At 40.2% G+C, this 19036-nt stretch overlaps 3 protein-coding genes and 1 non-coding gene across 5 annotated transcripts; 1 reads left to right on the top strand and 3 right to left on the bottom strand.

The window, feature by feature from the left end:
• On the bottom strand, nucleotides 1-2537 carry LOC148910532 (uncharacterized). The gene is made up of 2 exons (XM_089031121.1): nucleotides 833-2537; nucleotides 1-185 (listed from the first exon to the last, which is right to left on the bottom strand). Exon 1 carries the CDS (start codon nucleotides 2473-2475, stop codon nucleotides 1162-1164), a length of 1314 nt encoding a protein of 437 aa, XP_088887247.1. The 5' UTR covers nucleotides 2476-2537; the 3' UTR covers nucleotides 1-185; nucleotides 833-1161.
• Nucleotides 2538-4006: 1469 nt separating this feature from the next.
• LOC148910531 (uncharacterized) lies at nucleotides 4007-8780 on the bottom strand. 2 transcript variants are annotated; one of them, XM_089031123.1, is made up of 4 exons: nucleotides 7801-8780; nucleotides 7373-7536; nucleotides 5989-7006; nucleotides 5370-5505 (listed from the first exon to the last, which is right to left on the bottom strand). In XM_089031123.1, exons 2-4 carry the CDS (start codon nucleotides 7490-7492, stop codon nucleotides 5447-5449), a joined length of 1197 nt encoding a protein of 398 aa, XP_088887249.1. In that variant the 5' UTR covers nucleotides 7493-7536; nucleotides 7801-8780; the 3' UTR covers nucleotides 5370-5446. The 2 variants fall into 2 exon arrangements, with proteins under 2 accessions (XP_088887248.1, XP_088887249.1); XM_089031122.1 differs by lacking the exons at nucleotides 7373-7536; nucleotides 7801-8780 and adding an exon at nucleotides 4007-4315 and having other exon boundaries at nucleotides 4503-5505; nucleotides 5989-6080.
• Nucleotides 8781-12711: 3931 nt separating this feature from the next.
• Trnay-gua (transfer RNA tyrosine (anticodon GUA)) lies at nucleotides 12712-12799 on the top strand. Its single transcript is given in 2 exon segments — nucleotides 12712-12748; nucleotides 12764-12799. It is a non-coding gene; the product is annotated as a tRNA-Tyr (tRNA).
• A 1472-nt stretch (nucleotides 12800-14271) lies between these two features.
• On the bottom strand, nucleotides 14272-15593 carry LOC116293859 (uncharacterized). The gene is made up of 2 exons (XM_031701350.1): nucleotides 15081-15593; nucleotides 14272-14484 (listed from the first exon to the last, which is right to left on the bottom strand). Exons 1-2 carry the CDS (start codon nucleotides 15591-15593, stop codon nucleotides 14272-14274), a joined length of 726 nt encoding a protein of 241 aa, XP_031557210.1.
• Between the last annotated feature and the right edge of the window lie 3443 nt (nucleotides 15594-19036).

The raw sequence follows: 19036 nt of genomic DNA, 5'->3' as shown, positions 1-19036 counted from the left end.
TTGTTTCCTTGGCACTTAGGGCCGGCGGCGAACTGTTGAAGTTCGTGGGGAATAACATTTGGATCTTGGTCGTCGCTATTGGAGTGGTACTCCTGAAGAAGATGAAGAGGTAACTCCTATCCGACAGGCGCCGCCTTCTTAGATGGTTTCTTGTCCTTCTCATTGGGGGCCCTGGGCATTCTCGGCTGGGGATAAGTAAATATGGTATTAGCCCCGGGCTGATAATTTGGTGTTAAAGGTAAGACGCTCTTGGTGCTAATGGCCTTATGACACCAAGCAGCGTCTACAGCCGTTTCAAGCTTACCATTTATTCGGAGGTTACCGGGGTTGGCGCCAGAGTTGGCGGCATCGCTGGGGCGAACCTGAAGCTTTGCATATTGACAATTAGCTATCATATGAAAAGTTATGGGCGTTAGATCTTCTTCGCTAAATGGATTGGGTTCCGACGAAAAATGGACTGAATGCCTATTACCTTTTGTCCTATAAGGCGCCAATGGGGTATTGGTCTCGTCTACGATTCTAAAGCCGGCATTACAACTCCACCCCGTGTTAATGCTAATAGTACATATTATCATTCCTAAGCCCCCAACCTTTACCCACAATCCGGCGTCGTACCAATTATCATTTTTGTACTTTCTCTCCTCTAAGTCATGAAGAAACCAATATTCCTTTATGTGTGGGTTCATATATTCCAGGCATAAAAGGCGTCATCTTAGAGGCTTAACACCGTAAGAGTGCTAATGGTTGCGTGATTATAAGGCTGATCCCTCTGATCTTCTATGCTATTTACCGTAGCCGACGCCGTGTCATCTACACGTATTTGCAACTTTACCTTCCCGTGGCAATCGGTAACCATGTGTAAAGTCCAAACCGAGAGATTTTCGGTGCTGGTGTCGGTCGGTTCTACTGAGAAATGTACGGGCTCTCTGTTGTTTGTCTTCGTGCGCATGGGCTGTAATACTCCATTATCGTCACAGAAACGAAATCCTACGTTTGCATCACTCGCCGTACCAATGCAAATACTGCATATTATCAACTTCTTTCCTGAGTAGTTTAAATTCACTGACATACCCTCAACGTCCACCCAAGACGCCTGGGTGTATTTTTTCTCGCCTGTGTAAGTCGTATAAACACAATCTACTCCAGCTACGTAGGGGTTGTTCATCGCCATATATAATAACTCAGACCAACACCCGCGGCGGCTAAGCCGGCTTTTAGTAAGTTATGGTCGTATTCCTCAGGTATCGTAGGCATAACATGGGCCTTCTTTGATGGTTTCTTAACTACGGGTAGCTTCGCTTCGTGTGACTTTTTTGGCTTCTCTACGAAGTGAGGAATGTTCCTAAGAGTGTCAGAGTTCACGTCATTCACCCCAAACTTCATATCCTTAGTAGCTCGCTGCAGCTTGTTGTTATAACCCACAACGGAATGGGCGTTGATGACTAAATTACTCGGCATTAACCAACAACCAGGCGATAAAGCGTAATCCAGTCGCACTTTAGACTGCTGCACCGCTAATTGATATCTCTGCACCGACTTGGATATGTCGTTCTCTATTATTGCTGACTCAAATAAAGTTAGGAATTCTTCTTGCGTTTCCCGCGAAGCACCTTGGGATCCAACGATGGGGCTGCGGGTATTTACCTGCGCTCCTAAGATGCAGTACACAAATGCTTCAATGCTGCGGTTAATCCTGGCTAGGTTCCTTAAACCTTTTCCTTTCATCAACACGAATGGATCCCAAGTGCCGAGGTAGTTCGATTGGATTCTGGCAATTAATGAATTATTGCTCTTATCACCACCCATATCACCGAACTCTAACTCATTACTTGGGTATTCCTGATGCCCATAATCGGCCGGCTTCTCACCGTTGGCACCCCAAACGTAAACGATGCCAAGGCCATGCGTCTTACCCTCTTTGTAACGAAAGTCTCTTTGCTGTGGTTTGAACTCATTAATTAACCTTTCTAGGGCTGCGGCGTTATATCGATTATTCATTGGATTAAATGCCTTATCTCCCGGTAAAGGTACGTTAAGCTCCTTCAACAACCTCCTTACCGTAAAGGCAACGTGAAACCGCATGATCGGAACGTGAAACATATCCGCGGCAACGCCACAACCTTTAGTGGCGGCCCAGACAGCAAAGTTTAACTGCTGCGGCCAATATCGCATATTGGGTCCTGCTAACCATTCCCTGGCCTCTTTACCCGACGTATGCTTTAACATCGTATCCCCATAGATATTCCTTACTACTACATCAAATGATTGCCTACCCACTGAAATCTTCAGGAACGTTACCATCGTTTCAAAGTCGTTTACACCACCTTCAGCATCGTAAAATGGGTAATCTTCCGTGGTTAACAATAAGTTTCTAGGAAAATTGGGCGCTTTATGCACGGGTGCCTCCTTCGTTATTGGCAAATGCTGTGCCTTTTTCCTCTCCTCATGCGGCTCCAAGTCCGTATTGCTGTACATTCTTTCGCCGTTATAGTAAATCCCATCGGGTCTTCTTTCGAACTTACTAGGGTCTGCATGCGGAAACATTTTCCTAAAGGCTCTCCAGTTGGCATAATCCCGGTTGTCGTGATGTGACTGCTCCTCTACGTTATTCCCAAAAGCGTCGTACATTAGTATATATAATGGATGTTATACCATCAGCACCTCCACTTTATCCTGAACTTCCTAAGGAGGGGCCCAACGAATTAAACGCCGAGAACTTTCGTTTAAACAAGGTGAACTTAATACTGGCTTACTTAGAGGGGCAAGCGAAACACTACGAAGAGGTTAGAAAAAAGTACGCCAGAGCCCGAAGCATCTTGCATAAAATCGCGATAACTTCCGGCTCCATGTCCGTGGCGTTAACAGGCACTGGCGTTGCTACTTCGCTTACCGGACCTGGAATAGTCGTTGGCGTTCCTTTGGCCAGCGTTGGAGCCGTCTGCGGCATCGTTTCCGCTGTTACGACAGGTATTATGAAGCAATTGTCCGGTAAGATATCCAAGCACGACACACACATAGCCCTAGCAAGAGCAAAGGCTAACACCATCGCCGACTTGGTCTCCCAAGCTCTGCGGGACCGCCGCATAGACGACACGGAGTTTTCTTTGATCCTCGCGGAGGAAAAGAAATACGGCGAATTAAAGTCGGGCAATAAAAAAACCATCGTGAAAGATCTTTCCGAGGAATCTCGCAAAAAGATCTACCAGGAGGCAAAAGAGGAGCTCCAAAGAAAACTCGCTCAGTAGACATCTGCTTTGAAAAGAACGTAGGGGGATTTCGGCTGCACATTTCATCTTCTCGGAATCCATCCTAACAGCGGGTGGTTGGGGTCTATTTTGTAAAATATTTCGTAAATTACGTCGGGGTAATAAGGAATATCCTTATCCAGCCGACAGAATAACCACTCGGCCCTTTGCATATCTGGGACATGAGGAATACGCCTACCGGTAATTTCAGACAAAAGATAGGGAATAGCTTTGTAATATTTCCCTAGCTTTATTTTTTTCAATGTCTTTCGTAGACTTTGTGGGGTTGGCTCTTCTAAGTGGTCTATGATTTTCTGCATGTCTAAATATACCGGATGTAAACCTTGGATATGACTCATCCAGTCCCTGAAGTATTTTAATCTCTTATATGGGGTCTTCGTACGACCTCCATTGGCGTAATATTGCTCTTTGGTAGCATTTGGTACGGCATTACGAATATTCTTACCACACTCGTAACACTGTGCTGACGTGTCGTCTTCTATTCGCATTTTTTTACCACAACACCAAAAGGGTTCTGGCTTAGGTACGATAACTTTAGGTCTTAGACAAATCACACAGAAGTCATTGGTGAACTTCTTACATTCATGCATCGTATATCTAAAGAATATCTTTCCCTCCATTTGCGACCCCAACAGAGCAGCAGTTAGGAACCTTTCGCGCTGTCGGCCGATCGCGCAAGACCCCCTGTAGGGCGGTTAACCGACCTCCAAAACCCCACCCCCCCCTGATGTTTTTCGATATGCGATTTTTGGCTTTGTCGGCGCTTCGCGAGTCCACCTAACTGCTGCTCTTGTCCATCAGTGTTTCCCTTTCAGGAGCTAGATGGCATTTTCCATAGCTCATATGTTTTTCAAGACCAAAATAGCGCTGATATTCGCTGGTACAGCCTGCGTTGGGACATGTGAAGAGATTATTTCCTTGATCTTCAGGCTCAGAATCTTGGGAGTTCACAGTCTGGGAAGGCTTTTCTGCTTTTTTCTTTGTACTAATATCAACAAAATCTCCTGGTGAAAACTTCTCGGTAAACTGGCAATCATTTAGCTTCAAGGCTAAAACAAAGCAAATATGTTTAATTGTAATGATGAACGAATATATGAGAAGATATTTCATTGTTTATGGTTTTGACATTTCGGCCATCAAGCTATGGCCATGCATCATCAGAATTCGACTGATCGTAATATTGCAGCAACAACTTACTACTTTGATCAATCATAGATATCACGGTTATTACATTACCTTCACAAAACTTTTTACTTGAAATCTGCTTCCCTATTCCGATATCGTATGCTCTCCATGCCGTTATACCCTTCTTTGTATATTCGAAATTGTTCAAGAAACTCACTCCATCCCATTTGGGGCCAACGCCGTCAATATCCGGTGGAACTTTCGCGTCGATAACCGCTACCCTGACACCACGTATGCCGCCATTAGAAAGGATGGCCTCTCGGAACTCTTCTGGCGTGTTAACATCATGACCCTCATTAATGTATCTTCGAACGTGTGCTTTAATTACTGCCGCCTTCCTATCACACGCTCCTTTACCGCCTTGCGGGTCACTAAAATCAACTCTTGCAACACCTATTCCTGTATGAGCTTTCATTTGTTGGCAGCTGGACAGCATGAGGGAGCTGTGATAACATGCACCATTGTCTTGGCGCAAAAAGACTTTGGATAATTCAGGATGCTCAGTTTTCAATGTTCTTAGAGTATGATCAAGCATGCGCACAACAGAAACACTGTCTTGGGAGCAGCTTTTGGCGATGTGGATGAATGCTTGTTGGTTTATAATCCCTCCTACTTTGGTGACAACTACGCTAATATGCCACGAGATTCCTCGTTTTCCATACCAATCGGCCTGGGTTTCCCTGTATCGTTGAGGAAGAAATTTCATCGCCCAGTCTTGAGTTAAAAAGATAGAGTTTTCATCAAGGCTCGTGTCTAGGATAAAAGTACGACTCATATCTTGCCTGATACTTCTGAGCTGATGGCATTTCCAGGCCTGGATGGCTTGCGTAGCTTGACCATACAGATACATCAAATCATCACGCTCATCATTTGACGACTCAATTTCCTTCAAGACTTTCTTTGTTTCTTCTAGGGCACTTTGTATTGCTTCGCACTGCTGACAGAATTCATCATGGACATGTGAGCAAGTCGACTCTAAATTGTTATTCTTACTGTCACCTAGGGCGTATACCATGCAGTGATCGGCGACTCGGGAGTCTTTTGAAATGTGAACCTAAAAGAAGACATTAAATTCATTAAACATCATTTTTACAATCAAGAACATAAAAAGGACTAGCCACATCATTGATATCATACAAATCAGGGGCGGATCCAGGAATTTGTTCAGGGAGGGGTGCTGCGCACAAAGTTAACCCAGGGAGTGGTGCACCCCTTAAAATCAAAGGGAAAAAACATTATTTTGTATTGGTTATCTTCGAAGTATAGGGGCACAAAGTCGAACCAGGGAGGGGTGCGCACCCCCTGCACCCTTCCCCTGGATCCGCCACTGCAAATACAAACTGTTTGCATCTCATTAGATATTATATATCGTATATGGTTTATAACCAAACGACAGGATGCATTTTTCGCGTGCTGTCATTGGTTTAAAGCGCAACATTTACACAAGACGGAATCAGAAGGTATCCCAGAACGGGTTTATTTACAATTTTGTTTTATTAAAGGATTACGTTATAGTCCGTCTTCAGGTACTGTTTACCTTCTTTCAGATCCTTCTTTAACAACATCAGTTTTTTCCTATCAACACCACTCTTCGCCTCTACTCTGTCAAGCAAGCCATAGAGATCATCAAAGGCTTTAGCCCCTTCAGCTGAAAAATAATCAAGACCTTGCAATGACCTCCGGACTGTTGCACTGCAGCATGACAATATGCGTAGCATGGTAGATGATCCAAACGGTTTGAAATTCGACTCCTGACAATACTGTTGATATTGTTGTACGATTCTTTGAGGGATGATTGTACGAATGACATTTGGAGTCTCGAGGATCTCTCCGGACGAAAGGTGTAAGTATCTCTGTCCAAATGGAAGGTCTTGAATTACGTGTGAGCTGGTAATAAAGGATAGAAAATGATCGAGTTGATCCATGTTGACACGCATTCTTGGACTTTTGTCTAAAGGTAAGGGAACGCCCCGTCCATATTTTAGTCTATGCATTCTTGCTATTTTGAACCTGTACTCAGTGAGTCCTGGTATGTACTGTCGAAGTCCTTCTAGGGTCGTTAAATCCGCCATGATTGACAAGATTTGTCTCCTTGTATCACATGTGGAGGCGTTTCTGTATGTTTCAGCAAGGGCGTCTAGGTATTTGTTGTCATCACTCTCTATGTTGAGAAGTTGTTCAACAGCTCGAGACGCTTTGAGTGCGTCCCACAGCAAACCAGGTTCTCCAGGAGCAATGACATTGAGGACAGCCACAACTGCATCTTTTGTCTTGATGATGCGATCTTGTTTGGCTCTTGAAGTGATATTACCAAAATTATTTTTAGAAGGCCCAACTGATGGTAGATCGCAAGAACACAGGAATTCATTTAGTTTTCTTCTTCGGACAGCAAGGGATGCTGTGTTCAAACAAGCATCACTTGATGTACTAGACGCTAGCGATTCATGACTGCTACCAGCAACACTAGAGGAAGGGCTTGATGTAGGTTCGTCCAACAAATTCGCCAATGACATGTTCTTGTTGAAGACTGCGCATAATTCTTTAAAATCATTTTCCTAGTTAAAAAGAAAAAATGACGTCATCTACAATGTAAGACAAATCTTATTGGAAATGCAGGTTATAATTATTGCACTATTCAGTTGAAACCCCCATTCCTGACATGTGAGGAATTCAACATTCAGCTAGTTTAAATTTCCAGCCCTATCCCAGATACAAGCGGGAAAAGAATTTTGTTTGACATTTTTAAAGTTGATGCTGTTAAAGTGGCAAAACTGTTGCAGTATGCTTTTAGTGTCCCTTGTCTCCGTGCATTCACGTTGTTAAATGCGAGTCAAGGCCCTGGTAACGCTGGGTTAATCCCCCGCCCTGTCCGGGGACCGGAGGTTTTAATCTATCGACCAGTGAATCAACGAAGTCTGTACCTCCGTGTTTTCCATTTCTGATATTTGATCGCTTTGAGATTCTTCCTCCTGAAAGGCAGTGTCTTGTTCTTGACGCTCAGATTGTTCTTCCAGTTTCTTGCATTGGTACGACAACCTCATATCCTCAACCTTACGCAATCTTTCTCTACATCTTCGGCAAATTGCTAAGAACAGTGTGCAAGAAAATAATTAGATTTGTGTTTTTGTGTTTTTGTGTTTTTTTGTTTCTGTGTGTGAGTGTGTGGGGGGAGGGGGGGGGGGGGGAGTAGCATCAAAATCTGTGTACTATTTCTTGGTTTATCCTCGTCATCATGTACGTCCACAACTCAGATTGGGTGGGTGGGGGGGGGGGGGGGGTGGGTGGGGTGGGAGATTGTTTACTCCACGTTTGTAGACCCACCAAAAATGTGTAATAAATAAAGACTTACGTGAGCCAACTGGTATCAGTATTTTTGTAAACTTGAAAAGGCGTTTGGATTGTTCCACGGTAATGCCTCGATCACCTTTTGGGGGTTGAGTTCCATGACCCGACCAGTCAATGGGACATGCGCAACTTTTCTTGTTACAGCGCCATCTTACACCAAATTGGTCACGATGCCTGGGACATACATTGTATCCAATAGAGAGTTCTTCCGTTTTGTCAAAAACACCTTGAGATCGAAATCAAATGCACGAAACATTAATTCTAGTAGGAAATATCTATGAGAAATCGCTTCTCATGCAAGCGCTCGATGTTTTGAGTTCTTACCTGCACGAGCTAATAGAAGTTTTGATTCAGTGTCCAAAGCCGAATCTGACACGGCAAACAACTTCAGATGGTTCCTGATGTCTCTATTACATTGGCTTACTATCACACATTCTGCATTGCCAGGATTAAAAGTACTCGAACCACAATCACCACCAACGAGTGTCGAATAGCTACAAGCTGCCATGTTTCTGGAGAGCGCTGGCCGGTCTGCACGATTATCACAAATGACAGGTTGCGCTGCGCCGTCCCGTCGGAACCAGTTTTAAAGCTGATGTCTTGCGAGTTTTTTGTTTCAAAATAAGTTTAAACTTTGCCCGAACTTTCCAATACTCTCGGCTATTTGTGGTTTTCAAATATCCAGTTATTAATTTATACATTATTCTTGAACTTATGGGTTTTTCTTTTTACAAAAAAAACCTTTTACCCTTGGTCGGAATCACTTTGACATTAATTATAAAGTAATCGACGTCTGCGATCGTCCGACTTCCCGACAATAGAGCTCGAGAAGTGAGACAGAGATTGCTCATATTAATTCGATGTAATCCTTATTCTTCAGCCGCTGATGCGATCTGGTATTTCTAGCTGGATTTAGTTATTGACTTCTGATTAACAACTCCTTTTAGGCCATTTTTAACTTGGTAAAAAGCTTTTGCTAGTTTATTTTCTGTTATGTTATTTATGTTATTTATGTTATTTATGTTATTTATGTTATTTATGTTATTTATGTTATTTATGTTATTTATGTTATTTATGTTATTTATGTTATTTATGTTATTTATGTTATTTATGTTATTTATGTTATTTATGTTATTTATGTTATTTATGTTATTTATGTTATTTATGTTATTTATGTTATTTATGTTATTTATGTTATTTATGTTATTTATGTTATTTATGTTATTTATGTTATTTATGTTATTTATGTTATTTATGTTATTTATGTTATTTATGTTATTTATGTTATTTATGTTATTTATGTTATTTATGTTATTTATGTTATTTATGTTATTTATGTTATTTATGTTATGTTATTTACCGGATTGAAGTTCATGTCATCGTGTTTGAATTGGCCTAAAAAAATAACAGAATTTTTTGGCTTCGAAAACCCTTCAAAACTTTGAGATATAATCTAATGTATTAGTTTTTTATTACAAGCAATAAATTGTTCGGTAAATTTTTAAGTTCGCAATTTTTGAAAGACAAGTTGTTGATTTCGTGTTGTTATGTATAAGGTTAAAGGGTCACGATATTTACGAAAGTAGGGTAAACGTTCGACGCTCTTAAAAATTCCAATTTCAAGTGCCCAAGAATTTTATTTCACAAATTTGTAGCCGAAATATCAGTCTATCTGTCGAGTATACAACCAACCGGCTAGTCTATGTACCAATTGGGATTTTTTGGGGTTTGAATTATGTGAATTTTTGACTACGGCAAAGTTGGTCGAAAGAGGGGTAAGTAAAAAAAACCCGAAAAAATTCCAGTTTTCGAAATACTTGATAAAGCGACTGGAATACTTCGAAGACATAATTCTTTATTGAGAAAACAAGCACTGACTAAGTTTCGTATTTGTTTAGTTGTCGTATAGAGCTGTTTAAAATCGGCCTTCTCGAGCCGTTAAAATCGGTCGATGAACGTCAAATCATAAAATGCTCGATAACTCGCCAAAAAAAGATCGGATGAAACTAAAAGTTATATTTTTGTGATAAGGGCTTTGAGGGTATTCTTCGAATGAGTTTTGAAAATTTTCGATTTTTCTATCCTTCATGGCCCAGCCGACGCTTACAGACAATTGCTCTTAAGATATCGATCGTATAGCTGCGAATATTTTTTGATTTTTAGTTCCGCAGGGGTATTGGAATCCCTGAGAATGCTAGTCATTTGCTCCTCTAAGTTCTGCATTGTCTTTAATATAGGCAATTGTAAATAGCTTTGACGTTCGAAATGGTTAGCAATAGATTGCGTGACATCTGACTGTCCACCACCAAGTTGCGATATTGCTGTTTTTGACAGCTTCGTCTGCAAAGCAGGCAGATCATTGGGAAGAACATTCGTCCGAAGCCTGCATTCTTCTGGTGTGTTTGGTTTGAGACCCACGAAAAGATACCCATAAGGTCTTTGAACAGCGGCTTCGTACTTTTGCACAAACTGTTCTGTTTTTCCTGGGTACATTTGTTTTCACAATGTCATCATTCGTAGTTTGTCTCTTGGGTTTTTAAAAAGAACAAGGTAAGCCGCATTCAAACTCAGGGTGCGCATGATTTTTCCTTGAAAGTAGAGATTCTGCATCAGGAAAATAACACTGAGGTTGCGATGATGAGATCCTTTGGTAAATAGGTTCATGATTCTCTTGTCGTTGGATGTCTCTGTCATTTGATCGTCAATTACAATCACATTATTGATTTTGGGGTCGACTTGAATGAGTGTATAAATTCTTTTGCTGCTTTTCGCAAATAGGACAGGACCGTGTCATCGTGCGTCTTTCGAAGAATGAGCCGGCCAATTCCTATAGGGAGCGCTATTTATACGAATTTAGGGATTCTAGTCTACATAAGATTCTAGTGTAGAATCTAGTGTAGAATCTAGTGTAGAATCTAGTGTAGAATCTAGTGTAGAATCTAGTGTAGAATCTTGTGTAGAATCTTGTGTAGAATCTAGTGTAGAATCTAGTGTAGAATCTAGTGTAGAATCTAGTGTAGAATCTAGTGTAGAATCTAGTGTAGAATCTAGTGTAGAATCTAGTGTAGAATCTAGTGTAGAATCTAGTGTAGAATCTAGTGTAGAATCTAGTGTAGAATCTAGTGTAGAATCTAGTGTAGAATCTAGTGTAGAATCTAGTGTAGAATCTAGTGTAGAATCTAGTGTAGAATCTAGTGTAGAATCTAGTGTAGAATCTAGTGTAGAATCTAGTGTAGAATCTAGTGTAGAATCTAGTGTAGAATCTAGTGCAGAATCTAGTGCAGAATCAAGTGTAGAATCTAGTATAGATAGTAAGCAGCCAGTTGTATAATAAATACGATGGTTCTTTCCGTTGTCATTTCATTTGAACAAACCATCCCGAGAAAAAACATGTCTGTCTTACTTCGTGATAACTTTGGCTATTTACATCTTTTGACTAAATGCACAGAGCATCAGAGAAAAGTTTTGCTTGCAAAAGCCACTCCCGAACAAGTTCATGTAATGTGTAAGGTCTGCCATAATTTATTACAAGGAACAATTCCCATATCAGAAGGGCAAAAGGAAAGATTGAGACCGCACAAGGATGATATAAGAGAGTTAGCTCATGGATCAATACCATTTAAGGCCAAGAAAAAGATTCTGATTCAAAAAGGCGAGGGCTTGGTGGGAGAGGTCTTGCCTCCTCTAATGAGCGCTCTGAGTCTTTTACTGCTATAAAAAAATCCAGCCAAATCCCAAGAACTTCATTTTACTAGTAGAGGTCATCATGAAGAGAAGAAGAGTTTCAGAAGAAGAATCTACAGAACCCGAGCTGAGCGAAGATTCCTCTAGCGAGGAGGAGCAATTTTCGAAATCGGATGAGAATGAAATCAATCGAATGGCACGACAGCTCCCTAAAAGCATACCGCGAAAAAAGGCATATGATTTACTTCATAGCATGGTAGCATCCAAAGATATTTTGTATTGGAATTCCCATGGAGAAATGACTCATCATGAACGTAAAAATCTACTAGCCAATATGAAAGAATTAATCGAGTATGCTTTGTTACCTTACAACCCAGACGTTAACGCCCCAAGAGGGCTCAAGACTTTTACCAGTGGATTGGCAGAGCCTGATTTGAACAAGAATCTTATTCGCAACAAAATACTATTGGCAGATCTGATTGCCAGGCAACCAGAAGATAACTATGATATGGATGTTAGCAATAGTGAAACTGAAAGTGACAATGATGCTGAAGAATCCCAAGAGGAACATGACAGCGAGGACTCAGAATCGGAGAGTGAGGACGAAGAAGAAGAAGAAGAAGAAGAAGAAGAAGAAGAAGAAGAAGAAGAAGAAGAAGAAGAAGAAAGAGAGTGTCACGCTTGTCAAGAACCCAAATCGTTTTTAAAGATATCAGTGGCACAATGCCCGAATTGCTGTTGGCACGAAGCGTATCACAGTCCTCAAAACGAATTAGTCGTGTGTGACGTTTGCATACACCCTTTTGTTATCAGTGCCAAAAATACAAAACAAATGTTTTATCGTTGCGGAGACTGTAATTTAATGCATACACTTTCTTTAAAATCAAATACGCTAAGACATCTTGTTATGACTCAAAATCCTGAAGTGTAAGACGAATGATTCAATTATTTTCTGACGCAGACTCTGATGGCCTCCTATGATTGTAAAAACGGCTACATGCCCACATTGTAGCGGGAATTTCTGGAATTGCTCATGTACCTGGCCCGATAGTGTATACCTAGTTGAACTCATTAGTGAATAAGAAGCGTACACATCCTTTGTTTAAAACAATAAAGTATGCTTTGAATACTGAGCAACGTGTTCACTATTCATTATATCTAAAAACCCTCGTTTAGATTAACTAATTTAAAATGGGTAAATAAAGTTTTCTTGAAGAGTAATAGTATAGAACTCGCGGTAGCTCAGTCGGTAGAGCAACAGACTGTAGTATGTAATAACAGTTATCTGTAGTTCGTCGGTTTAATCCCGACTCGTGAGATGAAAATATTTTTGATAGAAAGAAAAACATCAAATCCACGATAGTATAGTGGTTAATATACTTGCTAGTCGAGCAAGAGACCAGGGTTCGATTCCCTGTCATGGAGTTTACACTTTTGGGGCGTACAAATAGGTAACTTGTTATCGATTGTTTGGAAAATATGTTGTTGTTTTGTTCAATAATAAAAAGGACAATATCCAAGAAGGTGCCGCGAGAACTATAATACAATCCAGCCAGCTAAAAACACGGGGAAGTAAGAATAGCCATGACGTCACCTCTGCAAGGACCCTGAAGGAGGGGGTGTGGGGGGAACCTCACTGGAACCTCACTATAGAATACGTCATCGTTATTACGGGACCGGAGTAGGGTCTGGGGGAGAACACCGGTTCGCACCGGTGGCACCTGATGTAGAACCGGCACTTCATATCTACTATTAAACACCTCACTTGCAACTGAAAAACTGAATTGCTAAGATTTACAATGAACTATAATAATAAAAATAATAGAAATAATAGAAACTCTCAATAATGATTAATTATAATAGCAAATTTGAATTAAAGATTAAGAAGTGATTTGCTCCTCAAACGCACCCATACTCCAGCACCCATACTCTAGCCCAGAGCAGAGAAAAATAACAGCAAACATCTCTCCAAGCCTGCCGGGACGTGCGTCTGAGAAACCCTCCACCACACCAACAGCCTACAGATAATATGCTATGATATATGATAGTAAAAAAAGGACCAGTTAATGCATAATTATAAATTCATTTCAAAATATAAAGGGCTAGGTCAGTCAATTCAACTTGTGAAATGGCTAATACTGGCGTTTTTTAAAGTAGTTCTTGAAACGATTTGTTTTGCAAACTGGAAGACAGAACTCTCTTTTACGCCGAAGGCAAATGGTGGAACTGCTTGCATTAAGAGGCAATAACTTATACAAACTACATTTAGGGTCAGAGGCTATTTTCTTGAAAAAGGAGGCACATAGTTCAGATCTACGTTGTTTTAAAGTTGTTAAGCTAGCAAGAGAAAGAGATTGCTCGTAGGAGTGATCATAACCATAGATAATACGCATTGCGCGCTTTTGGATACGTTCCAAAGATAAACTAAGATACTCAGGTAAACTGGAATGGAATAATTGGCAAGCATACAAATTAAGAACAGATTGAATACAAGAAATATAAAAAGTAATTAAATCTTCTGCAGGAATATTAGCACGCCTTAATTGCACTAGAAAAAAGAGTCTTTTTGAAGCTTTGCTTATAATGTCATCTACGTGAGAGTTCCATTTCAGGTCCTTTTGGACAGTCACTCCTAGGATTTTAACAGATTCTACATATTCAACTAAGTTATCACCTATGTGAACTGGGACGTGATTTTTATTAGAACGTGAGAAGGATATACAGAGTTCCTTGCATTTTTTTGGGTGTAGCTGGAATTTGTTGTTATTCGACCACTCTTGAATTTCATTCATCAATAGTTGAGCTGAACTAGATTGTCCTTTTCCAACAACTTCGTGGATGTGGTATCATCGACGTACTTGAACAAACCTTGAGCAGACTGAGATTTTAGGTCGTCAATCATTACTATAAATAGCCAGGGACCAAGTTTGGTCCCTTGAGGAACTCCGGCAGGGGTAGACTTCCACTCTGAGAAACAATCTGAAGCAAGTTCACTCTCTGATATCTGTTACTGAGGAATTCACAAATCCAGTTGACAATATGTGGATTTATCCTGTAGTTTATCATTTTTTGAGTCAGTAGTGTATGATCAATAAGATCGAACGCCTTCCTGTAATCGAGTACGAAGATCCAAGATTGCATGGAAGAAAATTAGAATATCCAGGGGTAAGGAGGTGTTTTAAATAATACCTCCATATAGGGGCGTATAGATAATTTCTGGGCCAACACATACACAATACCCAAAATGTGCAGATTTCACATGAATGTAGTTTGTCACAGTAGGTCCACAGCCGAAGCAAAGCATCCATTGCGGCAATGAAATGATGGAATGTATTGCTCATCCAATCAAAATGCTTGGACATTGTGTAACATAGTTGGATTTTACAGTCTTGTGAGACCTGCTCTATAATTTACATGGCACATTAAAGAAATACTTGAATATCAATAATCCTAGCTATAGTAATAAACTTGTAACGCTATCAAATGTAATTTACATAAAGGATTCAGTAGACTGCATTGGCCAGAGTATTTGTATAGGAAATACCACTGCTCAAGGTGAATTAATGGAAAATATCACTTGCATTTTGATGAGTAGCTTACTGCAATCTCCATTGATATGCAAAATCTGTGTCTCCGAACATCTGAGCTAGTGCCATCGGTAGCTTCAGACCAGCTATGTAACATATTTATTAAGGCGTGTGTAGTAGAAGTTTTCGGAATGCAGCCATATTTATCTGAGCCCAGCTTCTCAAGGATGGCAGGTTTAAGATGTTCTTGCACTAGCGTTGGTGTTAAAGAAATTGGTCTCAAGACTTTAGTGAGGTCTTCGATTCTTTTAACCTTTGGAAAAGGAGTGACATCTGCACATTTCCATATTCCAAGTAAAGCGTTATTGAAAAACGACGTGTTGATTATCTCACAGACAGGAGGAGCAAGAACAAAAGCGAATTCTTTAAGAACCCAGTTCGGGATGCCATCGGGACCACCTGTACACCCATGTACACTCTGTACACCAATGTGCACCTTGTATACCCATGTGCACCCTATACCCATGTACACCCCGTATACCCATGTACTCCCTGTATACACATGCATGTACACCTTGTATACCATGTACACCTTGTATGTTCATGCATGAACACCTTGTATACCATGTATACCTTGTATACCCATGAGTGAGTATGCGTTCAAAGCCATTAGTATCACTATCAAGATTTTGCTGGCCTACTAGCTTAGGCTTCGGCCGAGGGTAGTGGCCGTAAATGCTTTAGCACTCGATGTCTGGAAGTAAGTAAAACTCCAAAAATCATATTTCCATAGCATGTGTCTATTATCAATCAATAGATTTTCATTGTTTGTCTAGGGTCTATTAGTGTCTATTTTGTCTATATATACTGACAATAGTATCTTATTCCCAGCGATCTCCCCTGTGCTATATAGATGAAAATGGGAGTCTGCAATCGCGAAACCGGAATGAACAGCGAATGCGTTTCAGGAAAAACAAAACAAAACAAAACAAAAAAAAGTGGATAGATCGACTGCGTAGGGATACAAGAGACACCGCTTGCCTACAACCTGTTCAGTGGCAACGAGCACATTCTGAAATATTGCGCTAGCGTTCCAGTCCTTCAAATGTCTCAATATTTCTTTTAGGGCGGTCTTCTATCATTTCTTTAATTTTGGATTCAAAAATTCTCTAATTAATTCCAAAATAATCGATTCCCCACTGTGCCATACCCCCGAGATATCCGCGATCTGAGCCGTCGTATGGACTTTGGACCTGACGGTAATTATGTCCTATAGATATTACACAAATAAACAAAAACAGTAACAGCGCACGTAACTAGCCGCCATTACTGTTTATGTTTTAAAGTTTCCCGCTTGCCACAGGAGGCCCCCGCCCTTAAAAGCCCGTTTTGAGAAACGCATGCGCAGGCAAAATTCCCAGCTTTTTGCCTCATCGTAGAACCGTTTCTTGTTCTCAACGGTTTGCCAGGTCTCCGAGCTGAAGATTAGCAATCAGTCCAGTTTCCAGTTTCCTTCCTCATTTAGGAGATGTGTGGTTCTTTTCATGGTAATAATGAACTTGGCAGTAGTCCTGGTATTGATACTGACGTGAAACCAAGATCTCGTATCGCGCAGTCGCGCCAAGGAAGATAAACACTGAAAGCTAGTTATCTGGCAACGGCCTGTGTTCACGAGAGGAAAATGCAATAAAATAAAAATAGCATCAGGAAGAAAATAAAGATACGGGAAGACGGTCAGTTTGCAAAATCTCTATTTACCCGAGTTATTCTCTCGAAATTGGTTCGCACATTACGCAAGCAGATTGCAAACACCCGGAGCTAGACCCCGCTTTCAGTGTCAGTGCGAAGCTAGTAGGTATAAAGGCCTAGTTTTTTCAGGTATGTGACAGCTTCCGATATGGCGCTGCTAATATTTTCAATAATGTAATAAGAATTTTGTCAAGACCAGTAGCTTTACTTGTATGTACTTGTACTTTCAAAACCTTGAAGACATCTTCAGGTTTGATTAATAATTACTGCAATTTCAGTATGAGGGTGATAACAATATTATCTGCTTTATCTTTGATTTATCTGATTTCAACATTTTGTGATTTCTTGCATTAAGCGTCTTCCATGTTTTCATAGAGTCGCGAGAATAAATGATTCTCGATTTCCACTCGTTAAAATCCTTTGTTTGTTTTTATGATAAATTGGTTTATTTCTTTGCAGTCGATATAGCTAGTGACCAATCACGAACGGACGGACGGACCAACAGCCGTTCTTTAAAATTAACCATAGAGCGATCGCGGAAAGTTTAGTCATATTGCTTGTCTGGTGCTCAATATATTTAGGGAATTTCGCGCATTCAATCAGAAGGCAAAGCACTATTAATTATTATTTAGTGCGGATTATTTTGCATAGTTATATTGTATGCACTCTACCGCTCTTCAGTGATTTCTTTTTACGTAGATAGATTGGGTCCGTGTACTTTTATAACCCTTTTGAAAATATAAACGTAGATGAAGTTCTTTATGTTAGAGCGTTTATAAATATTCACCGGGTGTGATCTAATGTACAGGCTCCACCGGAAGTATGCGGCAAGAATGGCACCGAAGCCTATATCTGGCCTTACTACTGCTTGCAGACAAACAGACGGCGACAGCTGTACCACATCCTATGTAACATGACGTCAAAGGGATTGGTCATGAAAACATGACTAAAAATCTCTAGTTAACGTCAATTAAGAAATAAAACAGTTCATTCCGTTGCGTTCAATAGTAAAGCACGCAGGAACTGACGAAAGGTGGAAGGAAGTGAGTGGGTGCTTTCGGCGCTTCTCATAAGTGTTGTATTAAGGAAACCCCTAGCTCCGTTCGTAATGATACAGCTCAGTTCTTAACAAATTACTGCACTTGTACTATCTAACCTATATAACAAAGTGATACTAAAATCATTTAATCTGAAAAATGAAAATTATGGTTTTAAGTTTTTAGAAATTTGAAAGAAAATGAATGAAAATAAATAAAGTTGGCAAGTCAGTAGCGAAAGTTGATTCCTTTTCTGATTTTGGATAATGGCTTTCCTTATTAATTTGAAGACATAACTGAATGCACCCTTCACAAAAAGATCTTGAAGGTGAGGCAACATGGACAAACAAAAGAAATCACGCTTTTTTTAATGGGATTTGTGGCATTTCTTTTGTATTTCCATGTTAGCCTCACATTCGAGGAGGCGTTCATTAGAAAATCATAAGATTCCATTTTTCGTTTATGAATGTTTTCTAATTTCGTTACGACTTTTGTTCTGTTCTGATTACCGTCAATTACGAAGTATACATATTTTGATAAACGAGGGAGGAAAAGAAGAAGTACTACTTCATTTAGTTTGGTGCTGAAAAGCTCTCACTTCTTCAATTAAATATACTTCTTGCTGCGAGTAAACTTTTGAAGCCCTTCTTAACCAGTAAAAAACTTATACTAGATAATACCTTAGGGCGCATTGTCGGTAGAACTCCTATGAGGTTCTCCTTTCTCGACGCGACTGAAGTCCGAAAAACGTGGAAAGACTCAACATAGTGAATATCTTTTTATGTCTCAGAGGGGCGCATTTTCTTAATTAAACCTGTTGCCTTCAGGCTTCAATCAACCTATCTCCCTTTAAATAACTTTGGCATCAAAGACAAATTCTGTCTTTTACTGGTACAGGGTTACATATCAAGACTGCGGATTAGATTAGGTACGTAAATCAATGAATGGACGCTGAAGTTAATGACGAGATATCGTTCAATATTCAGTTATTTCTAACTGTTATCTAACATAAAGGCAATTATAAATTAATTAACTTTAAAGGTGCTTTATCAGATCTTTTGATCTTTTTCAGGAATTTGCTTCATTATGAGTTGCCAATTGAAAAGAAACCTAAAACAATGTCAAGGATTTGGAAACTTTGAGGTGTTGTACAAACTCGACCCTTACTGGGCTGTCATTTACTTAGGCTGCCGACCTAGGCATGATGTTAACAACTTGTGTTCATTTGCTGGTAGTGAAATCA

Source organism: Actinia tenebrosa, unplaced genomic scaffold (genome assembly GCF_029948245.1).
Source record: "Actinia tenebrosa isolate PJP-AT-01 unplaced genomic scaffold, QUT_ActTen_1.0 PGA_scaffold16__25_contigs__length_10494907, whole genome shotgun sequence".
NCBI lineage: Eukaryota > Metazoa > Cnidaria > Anthozoa > Actiniaria > Actiniidae > Actinia > Actinia tenebrosa.
This window is presented reverse-complemented; position numbering and strand designations above follow the sequence as displayed.